This window comes from Phaenicophaeus curvirostris, chromosome 14 (assembly GCF_032191515.1).
Source record: "Phaenicophaeus curvirostris isolate KB17595 chromosome 14, BPBGC_Pcur_1.0, whole genome shotgun sequence".
Taxonomy (NCBI): Eukaryota; Metazoa; Chordata; class Aves; order Cuculiformes; family Cuculidae; genus Phaenicophaeus; species Phaenicophaeus curvirostris.
This window is the reverse complement of record NC_091405.1, coordinates 18,840,044-18,864,677: the sequence shown is the minus strand read 5'-3', so window position 1 is coordinate 18,864,677 and position 24,634 is coordinate 18,840,044. Positions and strand designations below refer to the sequence as shown.

Sequence of the window (24,634 nt, the reverse complement as noted above, 5' to 3'; positions counted from 1 at the left end):
AGATGTTGTAAACTAGTACCTGGTATTGCTCCACACTCTACTTCCAGTTTACCTTCATCTGCAATAAACTGACTTCATTAAAGAGAATTACTTTTTATCACCATGTAATTGTTATTTACAAAATAACAGAAGACCCTACATTAATTACTTCAGTAAGTCTGTTTGTAAAAGAACATTCCTCTTCTCACAGGATAAACATAATTTCATGAGGCGGCTTCTGGATGCACATGGACAGTCTTCTTGAGAACTCAAGACTTGCTGGCTGTAGTATTTGTTCTACACTTCTTCGGAACTATCCACCTTGAGACGATGCCCCAGGAAGCGTCTTGTGAAATGGAGAAACTGGTGAAACATCAGTTACTTTTAAAAATAAACTAATAACTCCCAAACTTACAGATTAAAACCCTCAAAATACATAGCCCTTCTCAGTGAAAGACAAGGCAGAAAAAAAGATAACCAGACAGACAATCGTAACGTGACCTGAAGGAATAGCAATTCTGAATAAATGTTACACAAATTTTAATACTCCCTCCAAAGTAAATGCCAACCAAATTATTTTCGCAAAGTAAGATTGAGGCAAGACTCATAAGTTCTGTAGTGCCAATGCAGTGCTACAAAACTACTCAAAGCTCACTTCAGGTACTATATTGGATTTAACTTATTCATTACAAGCTGTACTATAATAAAGGGTTATGTATTTATATAATTCTGTATGAAGTTAAGAAAAGCTACACTGGGTAATGTAGTCCGGCATCCTCTAACTTCAGTAGCAGGAGATGCTACTGGAAGACTATGGAAAAAGAAAGCATGCAGTGATAACTTTGTGACAATCTTAAGTAAGAGAAGCTTATCTTTCTCTCTATTACATCAGGATGAAATTTTTTTTGCTATTAATTTTCCCAGTAATTTTTTGAACCTGCAACAACTTAAAATGAAGGGTTCCACACCTTAACTACTCCCCTGGCAAAAAAATAGCTCTTTTGCTTGTTTTGAGCTTTTCCCGATTTCCCGATTTCGATATCCCTAATTCTTGTAAAGAAAAAAAACAGGAAAGTAGTTCCATTCCAAGAAGCAATTTTGGTATTATTACTTCAACACAACGGAGCCAGAAGAAATAGTTGTACCCACACAAAATTTATGTGTAATCCAGGCCAAAACATCTGATCTTATTTTCTGTGCTGATTCAAAGCTCCTCTGCAAGTCAGTGTGATTTGGGACAGGACAAAAAAAAATTCATCAGGCAGAAGAAAGAATTCTCAAGAATCCCACTTAACCCTACTTACACAATTAGTGTTTTTTGATTAAAGTAACTGAGAATGACCAAAAAAAAAGCCCTCAATTCTCTAAGAATTCACAACTAGGTGGGTAAGACTGGGAACCCACACCTAATTCACACTTCTTGGCAAAGAGAAAGAACTAATTTGAGAAGAGGTCTGCCCTAAAATACTTGCAACCAGACAATCCAGTTTCCAAAACTCTAAGCTAGATAATTAAACAGTAGAAAGACAGCTATTAATCATCCCTAAAGAGTCTTTTCATTGTCCTCAGTGGTTTGCCTCTAACCGAATCCAGCTCATCACCAAACAACATTATGCACAGGTATGTGGAGGCTTGGAAAATGGAAGGAGTCGCCACAATTCATGGCAGAATGAACATAGGCATTGCATCTAGGAGGAGAGAGATCCGGTATTCAGACAGCAAGAAGCCTTACAGCTCGATCAGCGATGACAGAAAGAACCTATACTCTGAAGGAACAGAAGCTATAAACCTTTCCCCTATTGTTTTTTTTCTGTAACTAAGCTGTTTATTACCTAATTTCTTCTAGAAGAAATCAAAATCTCAATGTGCTAAGGAAACACATTATCCTTATTTTTTTGTTTAATTCCTCCCCTTTTAATAATTCCTCAATAAGATCACTTCTGTGCAATATCTTGTTTAAATCCTATTAGAAGGGAGGATGTTAAAGTTATTAAAAGGGAGGCACTGAAGGTTAAAGAATTCTTGAGAACTACATCCAGATCCTACCCTATATTCCCAGTAACGTGTGCTGCAGTGACTGAACAGTGGGAGGAAAATGTAAAAGACAGAGGAGAGGATGAGAACTGAAATAGGTGCAGGTCTCAACAAGTCAAAGGAGAATATATAGATTACAGTTCTAGGATCTTCTTCATTTTCTCAAAACATAACAACAACACAACATAATAAGTGTGTCCAAAGACATTCAGGAACATTCAAGAATAAACGCAGAGCAACTGCAGAGAACTGGAAAACGTGTTCACTGTTTTAATGCGTAACAATACGCCTCAATGGACTGTTGTGTTTGGTTACTCCTACTGAGTCAAATCAAAAGAGATCAATAGAGGGACCAGATGAGAAAGAACAGCGCGATGACACCAATAAGTGAAGAGGCCTTCAAAAAACAACAGAGAAGTTGTTAGTGTGTATTTATTCCCTACCTGTTGTCACGCAGGCTAGAAGTATGTGTCTCTTGGGCTAAGCTCAAGATCAAAAGATACTAAACAATTACAGGACCTCAGGCTTAAACGCAAGAAGTACACGATTATGGCATATGTCAGGTGAGACATGGATGGAGAAGTGCTGTTGTAAGAATGTCAGAGATGACAAACACATGTGGAGGCATCGATGGCAGCATCCTGTAAAATGGCCCTCACAGTAACAGAACACACTCTCAATCACATCCACACAACGATTAAAAGGATTACCAAGTGTAATAGTTTGCCTGTGTGCTCCTGTTGTTCTAAAGCAACTTCTGGAAACAATGCAGACATTTCTCCTGAAGAAATAATCTCTGTGACACTATAAAATTCTTGTTGGTGACCTGTCTGAACAGGTATCACAGTCATCCACTACAAGCCAGGCAGACTAACTCAACATGAGGCCTCATCTTAAGGAGGTGGGATGGGTATGCCAGCTGGAAAGGATATACATGAAGAATACAAGGAACTGGAAAGGATACTGGAAGGGTAGACTGAAGGCCATAAACTGAACTTCAAAATGTCAGCGCCTTCATCCATGTATGTCCAGGATTAGAGGAGAAGCTGTCAAGATCAGGACATCATACCACATTCATTAATACCAAAGTCATGCATCACCAAATCGTCCACCACTACAAAGTTTATCTGGATCTGACATTGTCACTGGATTTTGTCACCACAGCTTAGTTTATGACAGTGTACATTATTGTGCAAGAACAGATGGAGGTACCTCATCTGGAATAACATCCAGTGGGGCAGCTACTTCCTTAAAAACAATTGCCCTTTCGTTACCAGTGGAATGTCTTTGTACCACTTCACAACATTTGGCTGTGACTTATTTTATTTAACAACAGACACTGCAAAACTCATTTAACCACAGACTAACACTCTCCATACGATAAGCACTGACAAGAAGTGTCAAATTGCTAAAGAGTTGTAGTAGAATCTGGACTTTGGATGCAGTAGGCTCAGAACATGACAGAGGCTAACCGATGCAATTCAGACTCATGGGAGAAGGAGACTGAAGTGAAGTTTACGAGGCTTTTCAATAATTTTAAGAAACAAAAACATTACAACCTTAGTATGAGCAGCAGGATTGCCAAATAAACGTAATGAACAAACATTTTGACATATTTTAGAAAATATTACCTTTTACTTTTTCCCCCTTAAACGATCCTTGAAGATGCTGCTCACTGATCAATGACTTCCTCCTCCACAAAGATGTTCCAACATGTGTTGAGAGTTGGGGACATTAGTACCACCTCTAGAGCATGGAGTTTGCCTACAGGGATAATTTAAGTCAGCTTTATTGCAATATTGAATGGTTCTCTAAGGTTTTCTTTTTATTGTTCTTATTTCACATCCAATATTTATTACCGAAGTCTCTTTATGAGATGGACTTTCTAAACAAATCTGGTAGAGAAAGCATCTGCACAGAATGATGATCTTAATTTTACTCTCCTTTGCAGAGACCAAGAAATTTAAGCCATTGAAGTCCCAGATACAAACTTATTCTGAGGCTGGGCAACGTATTATGGTAGGCCTTGAAGGCCAGAACTGTCTTCCAGAAACAGCAAGACCTTTTAAAGAATGTCCTTCCACTATATTAATAAAACAGAATCAAGGTATTACGTTGAAAACAAAACCTGAATTCTCCCAATATTTTTCGGAGCAAATAGCACAGCCGTGCGCTCAGTTCATAGAATCATAGACTGGTTTGGGTCAGAAGGGACTTTAAAGATCATCCCGTTCCAACTCCCCTGCCACGGACAGGGACACCTTCCGCTGGATCAGGGTGCTCAAAGCCTCATCCAGCCTGGCCTTGAAAGTTCAATTGGAGTAAAACCTTTGAAAATTATGTCTGAAGAAACAGCTTCATTTTCTTCATAATGTATCACAGTTTGAACATATCTACATTTGTTTTGAGAAATTACTGCTTGAGGAAATAACGTCAGTTCTGGCACTTAAGAGGTGACACTGCTAAAAGCATAACTCGGATTCTGTAGTGTTGCAGAACCAATAAGATTAATAAAAAGAAAACCTTAGAAATACACAAAAAATATTGAACAGAAGCTGCCCTACCTTTCACAGAAAGGCAGACTCCAAGCTCTCAGGTGGTACTGAAGTTACCATTCCAACACATGTTGGGACATCTCATAAAACAGGAAGTCTAAGCATGGACCTATTAAAGAAAGAACAACAAGATGGTTTAACATTCTGCTGAAATACCTACGGGTTATGTTTATTTGGCAACACTGCTGCTGATACTAAGATGGGAAGGTATTCCCACCTATTTTGAAAAGGAAATAATAAATGTAAATAACATATAATTGTTGTATAATACTGTAATATTAGCAATTATTAAGTTGGACTATAAAATCAGATTCTCTATTGAACATGTACAATAAACTCCACTCTCAACATAAGAAAATAAATTAACACAATTAAGGACATTAATAAGAAGATTGGGAGCAGTGCACACCTACTTGTAATCAAACATCTAGAAAACTGCTTGGTTTACACTAAAGAAAACAGCCCCTAACGATGCACTAAGTTACAGGAGTGTTCCAGATGTTAGAACACAGACACATCTCTACAGCGGCCACATCTCTGCAGGTGACGTGCTGAAGTTTACAGGAACTAGAGAAAGTCAACATACTTGGCACATACCACAACTTGCAATTTGGATTACACAATAACCAACACAACTTTTTTGTCTGAGAAATAGCAACTAGAATCAGAGCAAATGCCTCTCTAGGTACAGTTTCAGTGGGCTGAGCACGTCACTAGGACAATGTATGACTTCAAAACGCTACACCTAAGAACAAGTGTACGTTAGAACTAGCTCCAAACACAAGCGATGTCCACAGGTATTTATGGAGGTCATCCTGGTAGAAAGACGCTGGTGGAAAAACTGATATTAAATGGGATATTTCAGTTTGAAGACAAATCAACGCATGGATAAAAAGCTTAAAGTCAATAGTGAAAACAACTGAGTTGCATTAACAAAAAGCGCACTGAAAACAAAAAATTATGTTCACAGGCAATCTGATAGCTCAGAATTTCAGAACCTACAATGACGTAATCTGAGCAGCTATAAAACCCTCTAAAGTAAACCAACCAGAGAAATAACTATACTTTTATGTTAGAACTGCTCTATATAAAAAGAGCCATCATCAATAGTAGTTTCATCTCATTCAAACACGAACACAACTGTTGACAAACAAACAGATGAAACAAGGATGACAGAATGACTCTTATTAAACTAGTAACAAACACTTTAAATAGAGGCTCTGAAATCTACTGGCTTGGCTCCATGAAAGATATCCCAATCAGTTCTTAGATGGTTTAGCAATACAAAATGCCCTCTAGAGTATTCAAATTTTTTATTTAAAATATATACATATGCATACAACTGGGCTGCCACTGCAATACCACACAGACTCAATATACTTCAGAATACAGAGAACACAGATAAGCTACTTCCTTATGGTTTAACACGCATTTTTACAGCACACATGCAATTCAAGTGTGACTGAAGAAAAAGAATCAAGGCTGAACAATCATCAATATTTCATCAGTCAGAATTAAAACATATATTACATGTAAAACAGCAAAAGAGTAAATCTATAAATTACATTGAGCCTAATCCTACAGCTGTTACACTGACAGAGACAGTGGCTTATGTCTATCAAGCCAGGCTTTTCTGAAGCTGTTTTAAGGAAGACTGTACGCCTTTTAACTACTAGACTAGGAGAATTTGGATTCATCAGCATGTTTTCAAGCTTCCTAACAACTGGCTTTCAGCACTGCGTGTGTTCTAGCCTAAAATCCAGTACTAGCCTAGAATCCAGTACTATTTTGTGACAAGAAGTGTCACAGGTGTATGCCATGTTGTCAATGTAATAGATCTTTTCCCAAGGAAATTTACAGCAATGCTAGATAACAGCCATAAATACACTATTTCATAAAATCAAAAACTGACTTCCTAATGCAGGTGTAAAAATAATTCTGAATGTGAAATAAAAATATCATCCATGATTCTCCAATATATTTTTATCATACATATTTAAAGAAAAATAACTTGAAAACACAAGATGGACAGTTAAAATGTATTCAATATGGCCAAACCAGTCCCACATTTCTTAGAATGTTACATTTGTAATTATTCTATTCAGTCAATCCTCTGCAACAATAAGACTGAAGTGGCAAAACTGAGTGAAGAACACTGAAAATGAAGAGAAGGAGAGAAACAAAGAATCTGAGTCAAAGAATACAGTGTGCCAAACTTATGTTTCATTATTATTGCATTAAGACAGTTAATTTATAGTTAATACTCTCCACAAGTTATGACATTTTAGAAATAGCCAACGAAAAGAAAAATAGCATTATCTGGTTGGAGAAGAAATCGGTTATAATTAAAACAAAAGCTGTGGGCACTGAAAAGCAGCTGCAGATTCTAAGCTTGTGAGGATATCTTGCTCCGTTGACTGCAAAATAAAAAGCAAAGTTTTTTGCAACCACTGGCAGAGGTTCTAGAGCTGACCAATTCCCAGTCAAAAGACTTCTTAGGAAAGTAAACAACATATCTGTTCTCTTTTATCCCACCCTTCACTCCCTCCTGCTACCTTTCACTAATACTAAATGCAAAATCCAGTGCAGCCTAATTCTCATCCAGCCTCAGAAACAACACTGTGATGAGGTGAAGTTCCGGAGTCAAGGAGTTTGTTTTCATGAGATGGTTACAAACCAGAAAAAACCAACACACTTAAACAACCTGCTAAGTCACAACAGTTTAGTCCTTACAGTGTTGCCCCTTTTGGTAAACTGTGGCAAGTCAGAAGTCAAGAACTAGCTCCTAAACCTAACTAACACAGCATTCTTAACCACTACAAAACAGTTTATGAATGAATAAGAGTGAAACAATTACAAATTACTATGGTTATTTTTCTTGTTTCTTTACCATAAAATCACATGAAAAAGCAAGTTTTTCAGCATTATTTACTTCTGAGGGTCTAATCGGCTTATCTCACCCTTGAAAGAAATACTTCCCATTTTACTCATAAAGCTAAAGATCTAGACAGCTTTAAGAGTCTGTATGCACATCAGCATGCACATGCATGAAGAATATCGACCTCTGCGCCTCGGCTTCCCAAAAAGAGAAACAAAAGCCTTACAGTTCTGTGCATATTTTTCATTGTGCTGTGATGTAGAAAGATCAGGGTTTAATGTTTTATGATCCTGAATGGAAGAGCAAAGGAAATGGATTATCTGTTGAGAAATACCCACTCTTGACTTTGCATCAAGGGAGAATTTGAAACAGTCACAGCCCTGTCTTCCTACACGAACAAATGGCAACGATTACAGCCAGAGCTGACTCGATACAGAGCTGGATAAGGACACACGTGGGAAGTGGGTGAATATCTTAGCATTAATTACCTCTCAGTTACTCCTTCCATTAAAAGGATCAATAATAACATTAGTCATTTAGATTTAAAATAAACGCTGGATGATACCACTGCCAAGTTACAGTAGAGATAAGAACACACAATATATTAAGAAACCTCTTTCACTATAACTTTGAGGCATTTGGCTGGTGGTTACTGCCAAAGACTGAAGCATCTGCTCTCACTTTAGCAGTTTATATTCTGACTCTGGTGAATGGAAGCACAATCTCTGAAACAGCCTTTGGGGAACACTACCGAGTTGCTCGACAGAGCTCTTACTCAGAAAAGCAAGAAGGAGATTAATATTACAGAAAACTTGAAAGATCTAGCTTCTGAGAAAGGAGAGAAGAGCAGTTTCCTAATACTGTACATACCACAAATCTCTCTTTTACTAAAACATAAGAAACGTGCCCTAAAACTAAAGCAATCATTAAATATGAATAGATTTAAAGGTAGAAAATAAGGTCTGTTTAAGTCATATTCAGGTAAAAGTAAGAAGAAACAATGTATTTTATCTCATTTGTCAACAGGGACAACGAAAACAGGAGAATGAGGACTCAGTAACATACTTTCTTTGTCCTAATGCTCTTGAGAAGGTGAATCTCCTTTGCTTACTCCTGGTGTGTCCAGGTACAACATATAGTAAGGCTGAGTGTTGTCATGAACTTAAAATGCCATTATTTTAAGTGCCCTGTAGCACCAACTACTAAATTTGTGTGTGGTCCTATGCAAACAACAAATCTGACCACACACAGTGAAAACCAAGCTTCTAAACTTCAAAATCAGCTGAAGGAATTCTCTCCTCAAGAGGCATAGATCCCAGATGATAGCCACTGGTGAACCCCATAGCCACTTTCAAAACTCACCAAAGGCTTCATGTAAAGCCAAAATAAAGCTCTAAAAGTGGCTGCAGGAGATCCCTAGGAGTGGTCGTTCTTCTGGATTCGCTGCTTTTGAGAAGTAAATCCCTGCAGCTGCTTTTAAAAGCTTTGAAAGTTTCATTTCAATTATCAAAGCCAATAAAGCTTCAAAAACAGCCATAGGGATTTGTTCCTCAGAGGAGCAAGCCCCAAAAGGCAGTGATGAATAGTGTGACGGGTTTGGTGGCTCTGAAAGTATGTACAGACTCCTGTAAGCCCTACACTTGTAATTACAGCTCCATGTTGTGCAGCAATTGTTACAGCCAGACAGTTCATTAAGGCTTATATGGCAAATTCATTACTGATTCCCCATTGTTTTAAACAGTTTTATGTCTGTTACCTTTTTGTTTTCTTACACCTGTGTAAACTATTACGCAAGCATCCCTCACTGTTTCTCAAACAGGTTTCATTACAACCTCCCCAACTTCCATTCTTGGGTGGTGCTAAACCATCTCACAAGATGCACTCAGGTTTTCCCATCAACTCAACATAACCACAACATGCAAAATAATTCATTTCTCTGAATGGGAGTTTGAAAGGGCATTAATTGAAACACAAAAAGGAAGCTTGACAATAAGTCAATGAAGAACTTTGCCTGCAACTGCAATATAAAAAGGCTTCCATAATTCAATGAACATAAACACAAATAACATTTCAGAAGTAACGGCACAATTTAAGAACCTAACTGTCCTGATTTGTAACAAGATCTTGGTCTTGCCTTTAAAATTATGAGAACTAGATCCCCCAAAATTTTACTAATTTAATTAGTGATGTAAGCATAGATCTAAAAGAAATGTATGATTCATACCCCTGAACAACCCTAAACAACTTGACCTTTGTATCTTAAGATACTGATGGCTCTGAAAATATTACCAGACTTACATTGAAAAAGATACATTTAGCTACTAGAACACACATAATATATAAATGTCATATAAAATCCATTCTGAGCATACTTACTAACCTTGAAACATCACTAATTTGGAAGAGGTTTTTTCTACTGAAGTTTTTAACTTCTATTTTCAAATGGTAGAATAAATAAATACATCTTTTTGAAAAAACACTCTCAGAAAATCACTATGAACTTAAATAGATTCAGGTGTTAAGAACTGAATAACCATTTTGTACGGGGAAAGAAAGTCTTGACAGATAACTTCAACATTCTGTTAAATGTTATTCGCAGGTGTCCTCTGTGACCTGTACTACTTACTTTACCTCTCTGCTTCAATCTTCTCATGTGTAAAACATGAAGGAGGATTGTGAGAAATAATTAATGTTTGCAAAGAGCTTTGAGATCTTTGGTTATAAAAACATGGGGAAAGCATGAAGTATAAAAGTACCGGCATATTATTTTTTTTCCAACTTGAGATAACTCAGTTACTTTTATCTCAAAAACCTTGAAAGTTCTTTAACACAAAATTATCTAATAAAATGCTTAAAAAATAATCTTAAGTGCTAAGCATATTCTGTTACTCAGAACAGTGTAACTCAAAAGGAAGCACTACCAAAAGGAAAGGACACATTTCTCACCCATTTCAAGTATGCGTTTATGTAGAGGTACAGCAGCAAGAAAGGGTTCATCTTTACAGGACTGTATCTGGGTTCCAACCAAATCAGAGTTGGTAGCCATAATCCGGGCACTTTCTTCATTAAGATTAACGCCAGCCATAGAGGTAACATCATTGATGTCATCATCATCTCTATAATGAAAAAAAAAAAACCAAAAACCACAAATAAAAATAATTCTGTGGGCGATATATTCATTTTGTATATCATCTGCTTCTCCAAAAATGTCATCATGCATCATGCCTGGTGGCTGGGCCAGCTCAGGGTACCACCACTAGGGTCTCCGTTTCCAGAGAATATATTCTACAGTCAGAAATCACTAAACGGTTCTCTAATCGCGTTAGGAAAACATTAGAAGCAGGACAATTTGCCTGTAACAGAAGATGTGACAGAAGTGTCTTTTCCTCATCAGAGATATCAATGAAATCAGGATGGTTGGGAGACTAAAGGCAACGATTGCCAACAAAGAGCATTTGGCTAGTCTCTCTTTGCTGAAAATCAGCAGTAAAATGACAAAACAAATCAAAACCTCACAGACGTGAAAAGCAAAATATGAATTTGAAATCCTGCATTCTTTCACAAGCACCTATCAAAACGGGCACCAAAGCACTTTCAAAAATAGGCAGGAAAGATTCTTTAACCATGATGAATTCTCAGGTAAGTTCCAAGAGTGGTTCTAATATGCATTGGTATTTTCTCTGACAATGTCCAAAAATAACTTGAACATGTCAAGTAGTTTTAGAAAAATGAGCTGTATTTGAGATGATGGCAGCATCTCAGGCCACTACGTGCCCCGCAATATCCTCCTGCACAGCTCGAGGAAGTACGGACTAACCAATCTGCATTTTTATACCTGCATCTTTCCCTCCTGCCTCTCTGAGGAATGACTCAGAATTGTGGAAACCATCACTTTAGCACATTCTGTTCAGGAGCAATTACTGACATGACCGCTGTATTTCAGCACATTCTAGGAGTGATTACACAACGTTTGAAAAAAAAAATATATATGGATATGTACATATACACATATATATGGAGAAGATCCAGACATCCAAGTCCAGAGTCCTACGACTGCATAAAGCAAACAAGTAAAAGCTTACGCACACATTGTCCTATGCACCCTTGGACACTTTCAATCATTTGTCAATTTAACGCCTACAGTAAAAAAAAAAAGCTACAAGTAAAGTCTAAGGACAAAAGGAGAGAAATTTAGAAATCCATCATTTAGGTCCTCCCTGTCCTCCCATCCTCTCCTTGATATCTGCACTAGAGCAGCCAGTCTTGGTGGAAGACTTCCATCGGATTTGTTCTCTTTGCAGAAAGACATTAAGAAGGGATTTACGTTTGTACAGACTTGGAGAAACATGCTGAACGCTTCAAGAATAAAATGGAAAATCTTAAACTGACTGTCAGAGAAATGCTACATAAATGAGCCATTGGTACTTTCCACAGGTGCTAAGCTCTTCATGTCTTCTCTTAAAATGAAATTCCTCTGCATAGTGCCACAAAACTGATCTCCTGCCTTGATGGTTTTCACGCTGAGTGTAAGGGATCTTCATTTTTACATTTCACGTGGTATGTACAGGGCACTCCTGAGGGTCACAGGAGCCGCCATGAAGAAACTGGACTCTGCATTCAGTGTGTAGATGATGAAACTACTCCTCAGCCTTGTCCAACTGGTTATGAAACTGCTCCTAAATATCACAGCTGAGAAATGTACTTGGCCACACAACTAACAGTGACTTAAATATTCAGTGACAAGTTCCAAACAGCCTAACTACACATGGAAAACAGCAACTAAAACTGAACGAGGAGGGAAAACTAAGAGTTAAAAATCTCAGCGCTTGAAATGGAATGAGCATCACTCAAGGCAATCTACCCAGGACTCACAAAACCCAACCCCAGGAGGCCCTTTAAACCATGGAAAAAACAAATTCACATAAAGGTTGTTAGAACGCAAACTTATAACTTTGTAAGACGTGGAAGCTACTGCAAAACAGACTTGAGCACAGAATTTCAAAATTAAAGCTAAACCAAATAAACTACCAAACATTAACCAGCTTGTGCTGTTAAAAAACCCAAAATGCCATGTTGATTGCCAGGGCCCCTCACGTCTCCGTGGGCAGGAAGGCAGCACTGTTGCCCTTTGGGGGTCTGGCAGAGCCCAGGTACCAGTGCCTGCCAAGGGGACCCGAGCACAGGGACTCACAGGATCTAGATAACCTACTAACCGAGCAGGATATGTGGATGCTTTCTCTACGTACAGCCCTGATCGTCTCACTCACTTTGGCAAGCATTTATCACACAGTTAGAATCATAGAACCATAGAATAGTTAGGGTTGGAAGGGACCTTAAAGATCATGTAGTTCCACCCCCTGCCATGGGCAGGGACACCTCCTAATGGATCAGGGGTCCATCCAACCTGGCCTTGAACACCTCCAGGGATGGGGCAGCCACAACTTCCCTTAGTAACTTGTTCCAGTGTCTCACCACTCTCATAGTGAAGAAATTTTTTCCTCATGTCTAGTCCAAATCTGCCCCTCTCCAGTTTATACACGTTCCCCCGCATCCAATCAGCACAATCCTTTATGAAAAGTCCCTCTCCAGCTTTCTTATAGCCCCCTTTCAGGTACTGGAAGGTCACTATAAGATCTCCTCAAAGCCTTCTCTTCTACAGACTGAACAACCCCAACTGTCTCACCCTGGCCTCATATGGGAGCTGCTCCAGCCCTCCGATCATCTTTGTAGCCTCCTCTGGACCCGTTCTAACAGTTCCATCTCCCTCCTATGTTGATGATTCCAGAACTGGACACAATACTCCAGATGAGGTCTCACAAGACAGGGATAGAGGGACAGAATCACTTCCACAAATCTGCTGGCCATGTTGCTTTTGGTGCAGCCCAGGATATTGTTGGCTTTCTGGCCAATGCCAACCTGGCCAGCAGTAATACAGTCTCAATCCCATCTTTCCAGATCAAGTTGCTGACACTGAGGTACTTACATGTCCTTTGAGTAATTACCTATAACAAAATCAAAATAGCACTCTTAACTTCAAGAACTCAATTTTTAAGTGAAGTTTATACTTATGTCTACTTTCACTTAGTAGCTGAAATAAGTGCAATCAATCTTTTACTCCCTACTGCTTAGCATTTCAGCTAGTCCAATTTTTACTTAGAGTACAGAGCCATGACCACGTTATAAATAAACAAATTGTCTGAAATAAAAACAGACAACTAATTTGGGCACAAGCTAGGATGCCAATGAAATTATCAAAACCAATGCAACAGCACTTAAAGACCACCCCTGTAACTCCTGGACAGCATAATTTCCTTCCATCTTACACTGGCAATCTGCTATCTGTGGGCACATCTATTTTTTTTTTTTTTTTAATCATAGTTGGGACTACAATTTTTTCAGTCTAATGGGAAAAACTCAATCAATACATCCTTTTTGTCTTTGAGGCACTTTATAACAAAGCAAAGGACTTGGGTTTGGATACTGAAATGCTCACACGTTTATATATAGAGAGAGTTGGCATTCTTGCCAAACCATTTCCTATAAAAGTCAACTTTTAAGTTCAGATGAGTGAGTTTTTAGAAGTCATTCCATGGAACAAAGATGCCATCCAGTGGTTGTCCAGATTGATGACTGCTGTCTATCCAATTTCATCTCAGCACAATATTTGACAATTTCATGTTTCTTGGTATATGTTACTCTGCTCACACTAACAATACAGTTTCAGTAATTATTTCTGGATTTTACCAAATTATATTCCGAATCTTACAGGATAAATCTAACATTCCAACACGCACATTTCCTTTAAGACAACAGCATGGGTTCTAAAACTCCTTCTCAAACACAAGCTATATCTTAAAGTAGTCTAGGAGTTCAATTCTTCCTCCTATATTCAACCTCTAACACCTCTCCCTCTCCTCTTCCTTAAAAACATTCAAACAATGAGAAACAAAAAAAAGGTTATTTGAAAATGAGAAAGAAAAAAGTATTTGCACAGTTGTCCACAACATGCTTCAAAGATTTTGTTTGAACTAAGGCAAGCCATTATAGAATTCTGGTAGCATTTTCTTTGGGAACAAATCTTAACTGCACCATTTTTCTTTCTCATGCACTTTGTAAGATTTGAGCCAACGACTCTGAGCAAGCCTACAAATTCCACGGGTCAGAAAATCAGAGATCAACGACAATACACTGGATATAAGCAATGACTTGAAATCATAGTAAAAGCCATTATTACATTATCTAACGGCATAAATTCGATTTGCACAAATTTATTATAATGCTTATTCTGATTTTCAAGCTTTAACTTGAAATTTCTCCCCAAGACTGCTTTGTTATACAATTCATTTGCAGTCTTTGTTGGATCTTCTCACTGACAAGCAAAAGGGATGACAGAATGTGCCACATTTGTGGCCGGCATTTCTTTCTTGTTTTGAAAAATACAGAAAAAAATATATCATCACTTTATAGCTTAAAATATTTGTTTGGAAAAGAAAAAAAGAAACAAAGCTTAAGGTTTTATGTCAAATACCATTTTGAAATGAAAACTTCGAAGTTATCCATTTAAGAACTACATTAGCTTTCTACCTCTCCTTAAAGGACAAGCTGCTTTGTAAATAGAGTTGTCTGTAGTTCTCTCTGAAAAAAAAAAATCTAACAATAGAGTTTAATACCAGAAAGGATGACATAAAATTTTACTAACACAACTTGCAGAAGTCTTGGGTTGAAAAAAACCCGGTGTCCTACAACAGCTACTATAATACCCAGTGAACTCATGTAAGCAGTCTTACAGTTCATTAATAAATGCTGACATTAAAGGATAAGCTGTAATTTGCAAAATTCCTAATTGCTGTGTCTCTTATGCAAGTCCTTCTTGTATTTTCCACAGTCCAGGACAGACAAAGCTGAAAATAAAGTTCACATTTCCATTTCTAGTGACCAACACTTAGTTCACAAGAGTGAAAAGCTTAAGTAAGTTATTTTAAAGAAAGCAGAACACAAAATAATGAAACAAATATGCAATAATAAAACACTAAGGGCAAAATAAATTTATACATAACACAACTATTTTTCAAAATTCTTGCTTTGCTTTAGATGCCAGTTTGCCTTCTGGCTAAAAACACATTCTTCACACATGCTGGGAATGTTGAGGAAAACTAGTCAGCATTCAGAGGATTAATACAGATTTCCAGCTCTGTGCCTTCAGGCTTAATAGTCAGACATCTATTTGTCCTCAGGAGAGGTTAGGGGTTGAAATGCAAATATGCAAACAACTGAATTCTTTGTTAAGATATCAAGAAAAAGCTTGATCTTTGCTGCTGTTTAATAAATCCTTGCAATTTTATGGACTTATTTAAATGCAGCCTTGTGTCTTACTATTTTCAAGGAGAAAACAATGCAAGGAAACAAACACATTCATTCTGACTAAAATTTGCTCTCTAGAGGAAAAATGACATACACCCTTGACAGCTTATTTACCAAACTCACTAAAGATTTATTGATTTATCAATCAGTGCCTTGAGCATTTGCTTCTCCCCAAGGGAAAATTAACAATTCCAGCTAACCTAATATATTCTATGTATAAACTAAGTGAATGCAAGAATCAATCCTGGCACAGTTTGCAACATCCAGTTAAAAAAATGCTGTCCCTTTTGGTGTATGTAAAATTGAAAGCTATACTAACGAAGAATAAATGCTCATGTTGCTTACAAACATAAAAAAATACTTATTAAGACAGTACAATTGAACCCAACAGACATTCTAAATCATTTAAATACTCAGTGGGAGGCAAAAGCATTGGAAAATAAAAAATTGAATGATTTTGCTTCTAGATTAATACTAAGTACTACCACTATTAGTTGCAATACTGACATGCCTCAAAGCAGAGATATTTCACAGTGCTACAAATTCTCTTTTACTTCACCTGCAAAAGCATAAGCTTGAAAATTAATTACTGGTTCAATGGGTGTCAGAGCAACATAATTCCAGCAGATAAAAATAAAAATCTAAGAATACTGTGTTACTTAGCAAAGAAAGAAAATATTTCAACACAAATAAAATGTACTTGCATGAGAGGAAAAAACTGAAATGATGGCAGAGAAAGCAAAATGCCCTACACCTAAGACTAGCTTGTCACTACAAAGAGTAAAGATATCCAAAGCATATTTAAAATTAAAGTCTGAAGTACAAAAGAACTGGAATAGCAGCTCAATGCATCAATGCTACTGTGTTGAACCTGTGCAGCACCCGATTACTATGGGGACCCAGAGAACTCCCCATCCTCTGTCAGCGATGAACAGATACAGCAATGTCTGGTCCCTAAAACCAAGCACAACAATCTGACACACACACAACGAAACAAACCCCACTATCAAAACCACAGAGTGGTTACGAGGGGTATAGAAGCCTATCGACAGGGTGTCTTGTCTTCACAATTAGTATCTCTCTGCGAGAGACGTTCCATGTGAACGATCAAATTCGACACATAAAACCAACCACGTATATTTTTAAAACTTCACACGCATCATTCCATTTACTATAAGTTTCATTACAACCTGCAGAATTGAGGCTCTATTAGATATTACAAAGTGCATTTAGAGAAAAATCCTCAAGACATGTCATGATCCCCTCCCTTTATTTAAAGCAGAGCTAAGTAAGAAAATTGCCACCAAACGCCAGTAAAGCAAAGACAAGAATCCTTGTAGAACACTGCCCTCTGGTGTTACGCCAATTCTAATGTCTATTTCACATTTAAGATTCCCCCCAACCACCCCCCTTGCAATTTTTTTTTTTATTTTTTTACCTGAAAGAACCACCTCCAGGGTCATTCAGCTTGTTTTTCTGATTTGCAGAGACCTGAACACCAAAGCCCCCAGGACTTCTGCTGGCTTGTATTGTTGGTGCCTTCCCTACTGTGCCTGAAAAACACCAAGCAATGTTATTATGAGCTGTCTTAGACAATTTACATCAAAGAACCTTCTGTCCAGGAACTAAATTTAACTGTCTGTAAATTGCAAACAAAGGAAGTTATTATTTTTTAAAGATTACACAGCTGGAGAAGAACAATTTAAAATACAAAATTTATAATAACGTTACAGTTTGTTCAATATTTATAGAATACTGAAGATAGCAAAAGTTAAAACCATTAGCTGTAAGTGGTTAGAATACACATAATGGCTATAAGTGTGTGCAACTGCCAGTAAAACACTTGATCTAGATAATCTGCACAGAATAAAGAAGTAAAATTTGAAATGTTCTTAATATAGATGCTTTAAGTCAGTCACTCATTACTCATTAACTATGCCTTTTTTTATATCATCATTGTTCTCACTGTAGTGAAAAACATGCACTTTTCATGAAAGCATGTATTTTGAAAACATTATTTTAAATATTTTTTAAAGTTTTCTATTTTAAATGAAATAGAAAAAGCACTACTGGTTGCCTCTTATATATTTATTTTGAAAATGATGATTTAGAAGACTGATTCATCTCTGTCTCTAGACCTGACAGGTTTGTATGTATAAGTAAAATTGGGCTTTCTAAACGAGCCAGTGTGGTGGACATGCAGCTTCTTGTGACAGTAAATTGAAAAATGCCTATAAATTCTTCTCTGACATTTGGAAAAATCAAACTAAAAGTAATTACAAATTTAGGTTGTTAATTAGTAAATCAACAGATGTGAATTATTACTAAAAACATCGTACCAGTATGCAACTCAAAAAGCACTGACAAATGAAACTTTGTGAGTCAAGTCCTACTTTACTGCTTGAACACATTTGCTTGGGTTAATTTTGTGTTTTCTTCAATCACACTAAGGTTTTGCAATGTGAAATTTATTAATCTTCCATATCACTTGATTTTATCAAGTGTTACACACATGTAGTGTTGGAGACATTGGAAAGTCCATGACAGTTATTCCTGCTCATCTATGACTCCACTGCTCACAGATGGCACGGTATGAACCGCAGTAGAGCTACATCATCTTTCTTTCATGAATCAAAATAACCTGAAACACAACTACCCTGATAAATCCTTTTAAAATCACTTCTTTGCTAAAACAAAATTGTTCACTCTTAATGACTCCAATATTACTTTTTTTATCTTGAAGTCTTCATCAACTTCAACATATGAACTTAAAGCAAAGATAATTTGATGGTGGTGGTTCGTTTCTGTATAAAATACTGTTGTGTGGCCTCTCAATATCAGCAAACAGAAAACAAGATTTAGGACTTCAGGCCCCAAATCTGGGGAACAAATATATTTTATCAGCAGAATATTCAAGGTCCATGAGATGTCACAGACAGCGTTAGTCCTTGGATCAGACAATTCATTTGGCTATCTCACATTAACTAATTGAAAGGTTTTCTACTAAGTGAACTGGAAGGTAAGAAATATTACAATAATAAAAATTAGCAGATCTCTGCCAATTAGCATATAGAAGCTTAAACGTGTGTTAACCTTGAAAATTATTGCAAAGGAAAAAGCGGCACACCTCCAGAATTATTACTATGTTCCTTTAAAACTGGTATCGATGGTTTGTTTTCTACAGATGATAACTTCTGATTGGGGAAAAGCCCCAAAAGGTACAGCAACAGAGCAGCTAACTAGTTGGTCTCAGGAAAATAGCACATCTACACTGGATACAGAAAAATTAAGTCTCACTCTCTTCTCCCCATGTTCATGTAATTCTTCTCAAATGGATCTGACAAAGTAAATATAAGTTTTGGGATGACATGCAAGTTTTCCAGTTTAAATCAGATGTGCATGACTAAGTAGGTAGACACACAATACGGTAAAACATCTATTTCTATTATGAGACAGGGCATATTTTGAAAATTCTAAATCCTGTGGGCCTAGATATTTCATGGGATTGGTAATGACATACAGAGTCTTTCACCACTGGGTCCCCATTTGAAATTTCAAGTAGCATGATCTAGAGAAATTAGCCCAAATTTAGGTGTTTATCAATTCTGAGTTGTATCTCTGCACAGGTTAAATATCTGCAATGAGTACTCTGGCTAATTATTTTTTACTATTTGACTCAATTCCCTCATCTACAAGATCAGCTAACTATTACACTGATAACGAGTGTGAATTTTTCGTACAGTAACTAAAGCATTATTTCCCCTGGCATGAAAGTAATTTTATTAATATACAAGTCCTTAAAGACTGTCAACTGTATCTATACTACTGTTTTAAAAAGCATTACTGTCTGTTTACATGGATGCATTAATACCAATGTAAAGATACACTACGCTAGGAGATTCACTCCTATCAGAGAAGAAAAACACACTATTCTGTGGAAGTCAGCTCAGTTCTCCTGTAATTAACCTTAAAAAGACACATTCCACAGAATTCTAGTACTGTAATTTTCTGTACAGACCACATCCTACTCCAATATCTTACCTCATTCTACAAGCCAGTAAACAATTACCATCATACTGGTGTTTACAGTAGAAAGTTTTAACAATAGATCAAGATGAAAATAAGCTGCTATCTGACAGTTTGCATAGTGGCATTCCTTAGAGCTGCAAGCACACAGACAGGCTTTCCCTAGATTTGGGCTGCAGGATAAGTAGTTTTGAAATGGGATATCCTCTGAATTTCTATTCTGTCTGCTTCGCCTGTGTTAATAAAACAACATATTGGTGGGTTTAAAGCTTGTAAACAGGAATAAGTTCACCTGAAAGTAGGACTTTGCCTTCATGAACCATTATCTTTCTTAAGCCAAACTGCCAGTTAAGTTGCACTTTGTTGGCTGATCAACAGCTATCACAAATAAATTCATACTCTGAACCCACTGTTTAAAAGACAGATGCCAGCTTCATGCAAATTCTTGGCAAACTGTTGGCACTCAACAAGCAAAGAAATTAAATCAGCCTTCTCTCTCTGACACGTTAGTCAGAAGTGAAAGTTCATGCTGTAAGATGCCAAATACCTTTCCTGTTAATAAACTCAGGACATGAGTGTCAACGCTATCAAATATACACCTTTTACGACAAGTAAATGCATTTCTTCCTAACTTGGAAAAGCAGCCTATGGGATTACAGTGACAGCCTAGTCTCTATGTCCATTCAACCTTTGGGTTCTCTGAAGAGAACAGAGCAAGCAGAACGTCAGCCGCTATTAACTGTGATCACTGGGGATTTTGATGCTTTCCTTTCTCAAGGAAAATAGAAAAGAACAAGCAATAAAGTCAAATAGGCAGCAATAGCCTTTAAGTGCATTTAAACCAGTTTTATTTCTGATTCAATACCTGAAGATGGCAAGCTCTGTATTCCATTACAAACCCTCGATCATCTAAATGCCCACATCCATAAAAGATACTCTCACATGTAATCAGGAAAAATAAAAACTGAGCCTCACAGGTCTAACAGTGAAAAGAAAAAAACGGGTATTCATTAGAAAGCAAGAAGGCTTCAAGAACCCTCTTAAAACATGGGCTGTATCAGCCAAACGTCAATCCACCTGTGCACAGACAGATGAGGAAACTGGAAAACCACCCCTCTAGTTTCCCTGGCTGATGGCATGTTGGGGTGCTACAGTCTATCTCTGACCTCAAAGACCAAACATACTGGTTGGGAAAGAAATAAAAGGCATGAGAGTTGAGAACTTCTCTAGGACTCCTACCTTGACCTCAGCAGCAGCAGAGACAGTGACTACCATGTTCCACTTCAGGTTTAAGAGTTATAAGTAGGATTATTAAATTGAGGCATCCTCTAGGCTTGAGGGAAAAATGCAGAATTGCTTTCTTGGCCCAGAGTTAGAACTTAGGACAGTTACGAGTCAAGTTCCTGACTTCTTTCACAACCTTCCATGAAGAACTGCTGAGTGAGGAGCTCGTCACATGTGAGTTTACTCCTAAGGTCGTTTCAAAACATTTCACAGTGTTGGTCTGAAATACCTTGAAACTGCATAGTGAAAGCATGCATTCCTCAGCCAGCATGAAGGGAAAAAAGAAAGGTCAAGCCTGCCAATGTCAACACTGTAAGTCTTTCCCATGCTGCTAGTTTGTAATGACAATGAAATTCATACAAAGGTAACAATCTCACTAAAACATTTAAACCCATACCTTGTGGTCTAATGGTCTGAGTTATTACCACTGGCATCCTAATCTGGGTAGTCTGGCAAGCAGGGTTTCGTTTCACAGTTTGAGCAGATGTTGACTGGATAATCTGCTATTATTAAAAAAAAGTATACTTATATTATACTCTTTATACACAAACACACACAACGTAAATACACTGATACCTGTAATTACTAATACAAGCACGGGGATCTCTACAAGCACAACCAGCTAGTGACAAAAGTCATATTTGTGTAATGCCTGTGGTTGTGTGTGTGTGTATATACCTGTTTTGCTATTATGCTCTGAAAAAGTAAAATAATATTCGACACATGTCATATGTCACAACCTTCATCAGAAGTATATTTCAAAGGTGAATATTATACTTTTGTCTTTGGAAAATTTACTAGGCAGAAAAGCATTTTTCTAGAACAAAATGCTGCAGCAGTTTTAGCGGTATCCACCTATAACCTTTACGCTTTTAATTATGTATCTATGCTTTTTAAAGAAAATATATATACTAGAAGTAAATTCCAAAATATTACAGGTTCCAAAGACAGATATACACAAGAAAGAAAACAATGCTTTGTGGTTATCATATACTATTCATCTTTCAAATGTAAACTGGGTATTATTGAAGTTTCACTCACTACTAAGCCAAGTTCTCAAGTCCTTACCCAAAGCTGGGTTAGGAACTTAGAATGTGACCCCTAAACAAAGCAAACCAAAAAGGAAAAAGCCTGTGAGGGTCACATCTAAGCAACACCAAAATGTACATTCATGAAATCAGAGATGAGGTAGGCATGGATGTAATGAGCAGAAGATTCAGAAAGATGTGTCGAGGCTGCAGAGCTGGAAAGAAGAAATCCATAAATAAATTTGAAAGCAAAACACAGGCAAACAGCTGTGAATAAGATTGCAGCCACAACTCAGGCAGGACATCTCCAGAAGTCACGTGCTTTTCACAGTCACAACTACGTGACTGGTCTGCTGCTCTGAACTCCGGGGCTCAGACTCACATCCAGAGGATGCAACACTCCCTCCTGAAGAAAACACAACAGGCTACGCACAGCTCTGTGAAGCCAACAGGAACCACCGCATCCCAATTTCGGCACCAGTCAGCATTTTTCTCACAAAGTATATCTAAAACCATCTAAAACCACATTATTTCGTTGAATAATGTATGGCCGAATCTCTGACTTCCAAGTGTGCTATGGAGAAAAGGAAAGGAGAAAGAGTATTTTCAAACGAGACATAAAAGTAGAGAAGGAAGAGGCCATGGAATAAAGAGCAAACTGTTTTGTCAGTAGGAACCAAGGCTCCCAAGTTGGAAGAAAGAGGTGAAAACTACAAACAAGAAAAGAGTATTGGGAGAACAAGGCCTGTAACATAAGCTGGAGAAAAACCAAATAGGGCTATTTTGAACTTGCATTCTGTACGTCCTAAAATATTAAAAGCTGAAATGTCATAATAAGCCTGTGGATGTAGAAGTATTGGCAATAGGCACCTTGCAGAAAGAGAAAAGAAAAAAAAAGAGTAAGGATACAGCTTCAACTATGGACACCGAAGGAAAATGGAGCATTTGTACCAAGCACAGAAATAGAGAAAATGGATGTAAATTTACTTGGTCAAGACAGGCAGTGAGTAAATAGTGACACTCAGAAAGGAAGGAATAAAGTAGCAACCATGCTTAAAAACAGGAAAGAAACAGAGGCAATAAGTGAAAATGAGGGAAGAAGCTGAATTTGACTGCATTTTGACACAGGAAACCTGTACAAGTGTATTGTAATAAGGAAATAGAAAAGCCCACAGAAAAAAAAGAAGACCACACTGGCACGAAAAAGGACAGTGTTGCCACTTTTAATACAAGGAAAAAAATTGCCCATGAAGGTGGGCAATGCAACTCCAACGCTTGCCCAGAGAGGGGGTGTAATTCCAACTCGAAGATACTCAAAATAAAACTGCTCAAGGCCCCGGGCAACACCCTAACTTGTAAGCAGGAGGTTGGACCAGACACTTCAGAAGTCCTTTCCCACATTTTACCACAGCACCCACCATAATAGCATCAATGATCTTACAGAAGTGCTGAGTCAGAAAAGATAACAAGACAGAATGTACAATATGACAGATAACAAGACTTCAGAGTGTACAGAAACTAAACTTTTTCCACTAAAAAGAAGACATTGCTTCTCCTAGTGCAAGACATGAAAGGTTACCTAGATTTTTCTCTATAAAATACCATTTTTCTGCAAAACAAGATGCGTGTTTCTCACAATAGAAAGTATTCTCCCTCCTTTTTCATCTCATCTCCCCACTTCTCCCTTCAACCTTCACCTTTCTAATTTACTAGTCAGGCTCACTTCAATTCACCATTTGTCTGTTCCTCCATACTTCCCAAAAGTTTGAGACCACTACTCCATCCCTTTCTAAAGTTTACTTTATTTTCACACCTGTATAAAAAGAAGTTTATACGAAAACAAAACAAGCAGACTTAAGAAGATGAAAAACGCTACTTAACAGTCACATTATTGATAACCAGAACAACAAAGTGGTGGCAGCTGAAATACCCACTGTTCCTAAGGCCCTTTTTCAAAAAGTTTAGATTCCATAACTACATGAGAATAAAGTAATAGTGCTCTCTCGTCCTAATCTCAAGCCAAAAGGTGATAAGGTGGAAATCTTCTACCGAGTATGGTATTGTAGAACAAAGAAGATTGCAGATGTGAACACAGGCAAATAATTAACAGTACAAATGACCAAATACAGACTGAGAAAGAAGTCAGGCAAATCACACATACGTAGAAAAGTAGAAAGAATGATAACTTCTGTTCTCTTACCTGAACAGGAGATACTAAATAAAAATGAAAGTTACTGCCTACGAACCACTGAAAGGAAAAGACCTTGAGGACAGACAGATTGGAACTCACTGCTAAAGTGTTTGAGGACTAGGATTTTGCGATCTAGATGCTCCTTTAGCCATGCAGATGCGTGGGGTCCCAAGGACACGCTTCCCCTCACTTGACAAGGGCTGCAGAATCAGCCAGACTCAATTTACTCAAATCACACTTTGCAGCAAAATCATCTGACGCAAAAGCTTAAGCATTTACACAATATGCATAAGCATAT

At 37.5% G+C, this 24,634-nt stretch overlaps 1 protein-coding gene across 1 annotated transcript in view; it reads right to left on the bottom strand.

Moving 5' to 3' along the window:
• LOC138726807 (transcription initiation factor TFIID subunit 4-like) overlaps positions 1–24,634 on the bottom strand; it is a 125,995-nt gene that overhangs the window by 82,268 nt on the left and 19,093 nt on the right. The window contains exons 8-10 of the mRNA XM_069868818.1: positions 21,515–21,620; positions 17,246–17,360; positions 10,393–10,562 (exon numbers count right to left, since the gene is read on the bottom strand). Of these exons, the coding sequence (XP_069724919.1) occupies positions 10,393–10,562; positions 17,246–17,360; positions 21,515–21,620 (391 nt within the window). The remainder of the gene's footprint in view (positions 1–10,392; positions 10,563–17,245; positions 17,361–21,514; positions 21,621–24,634) is intronic.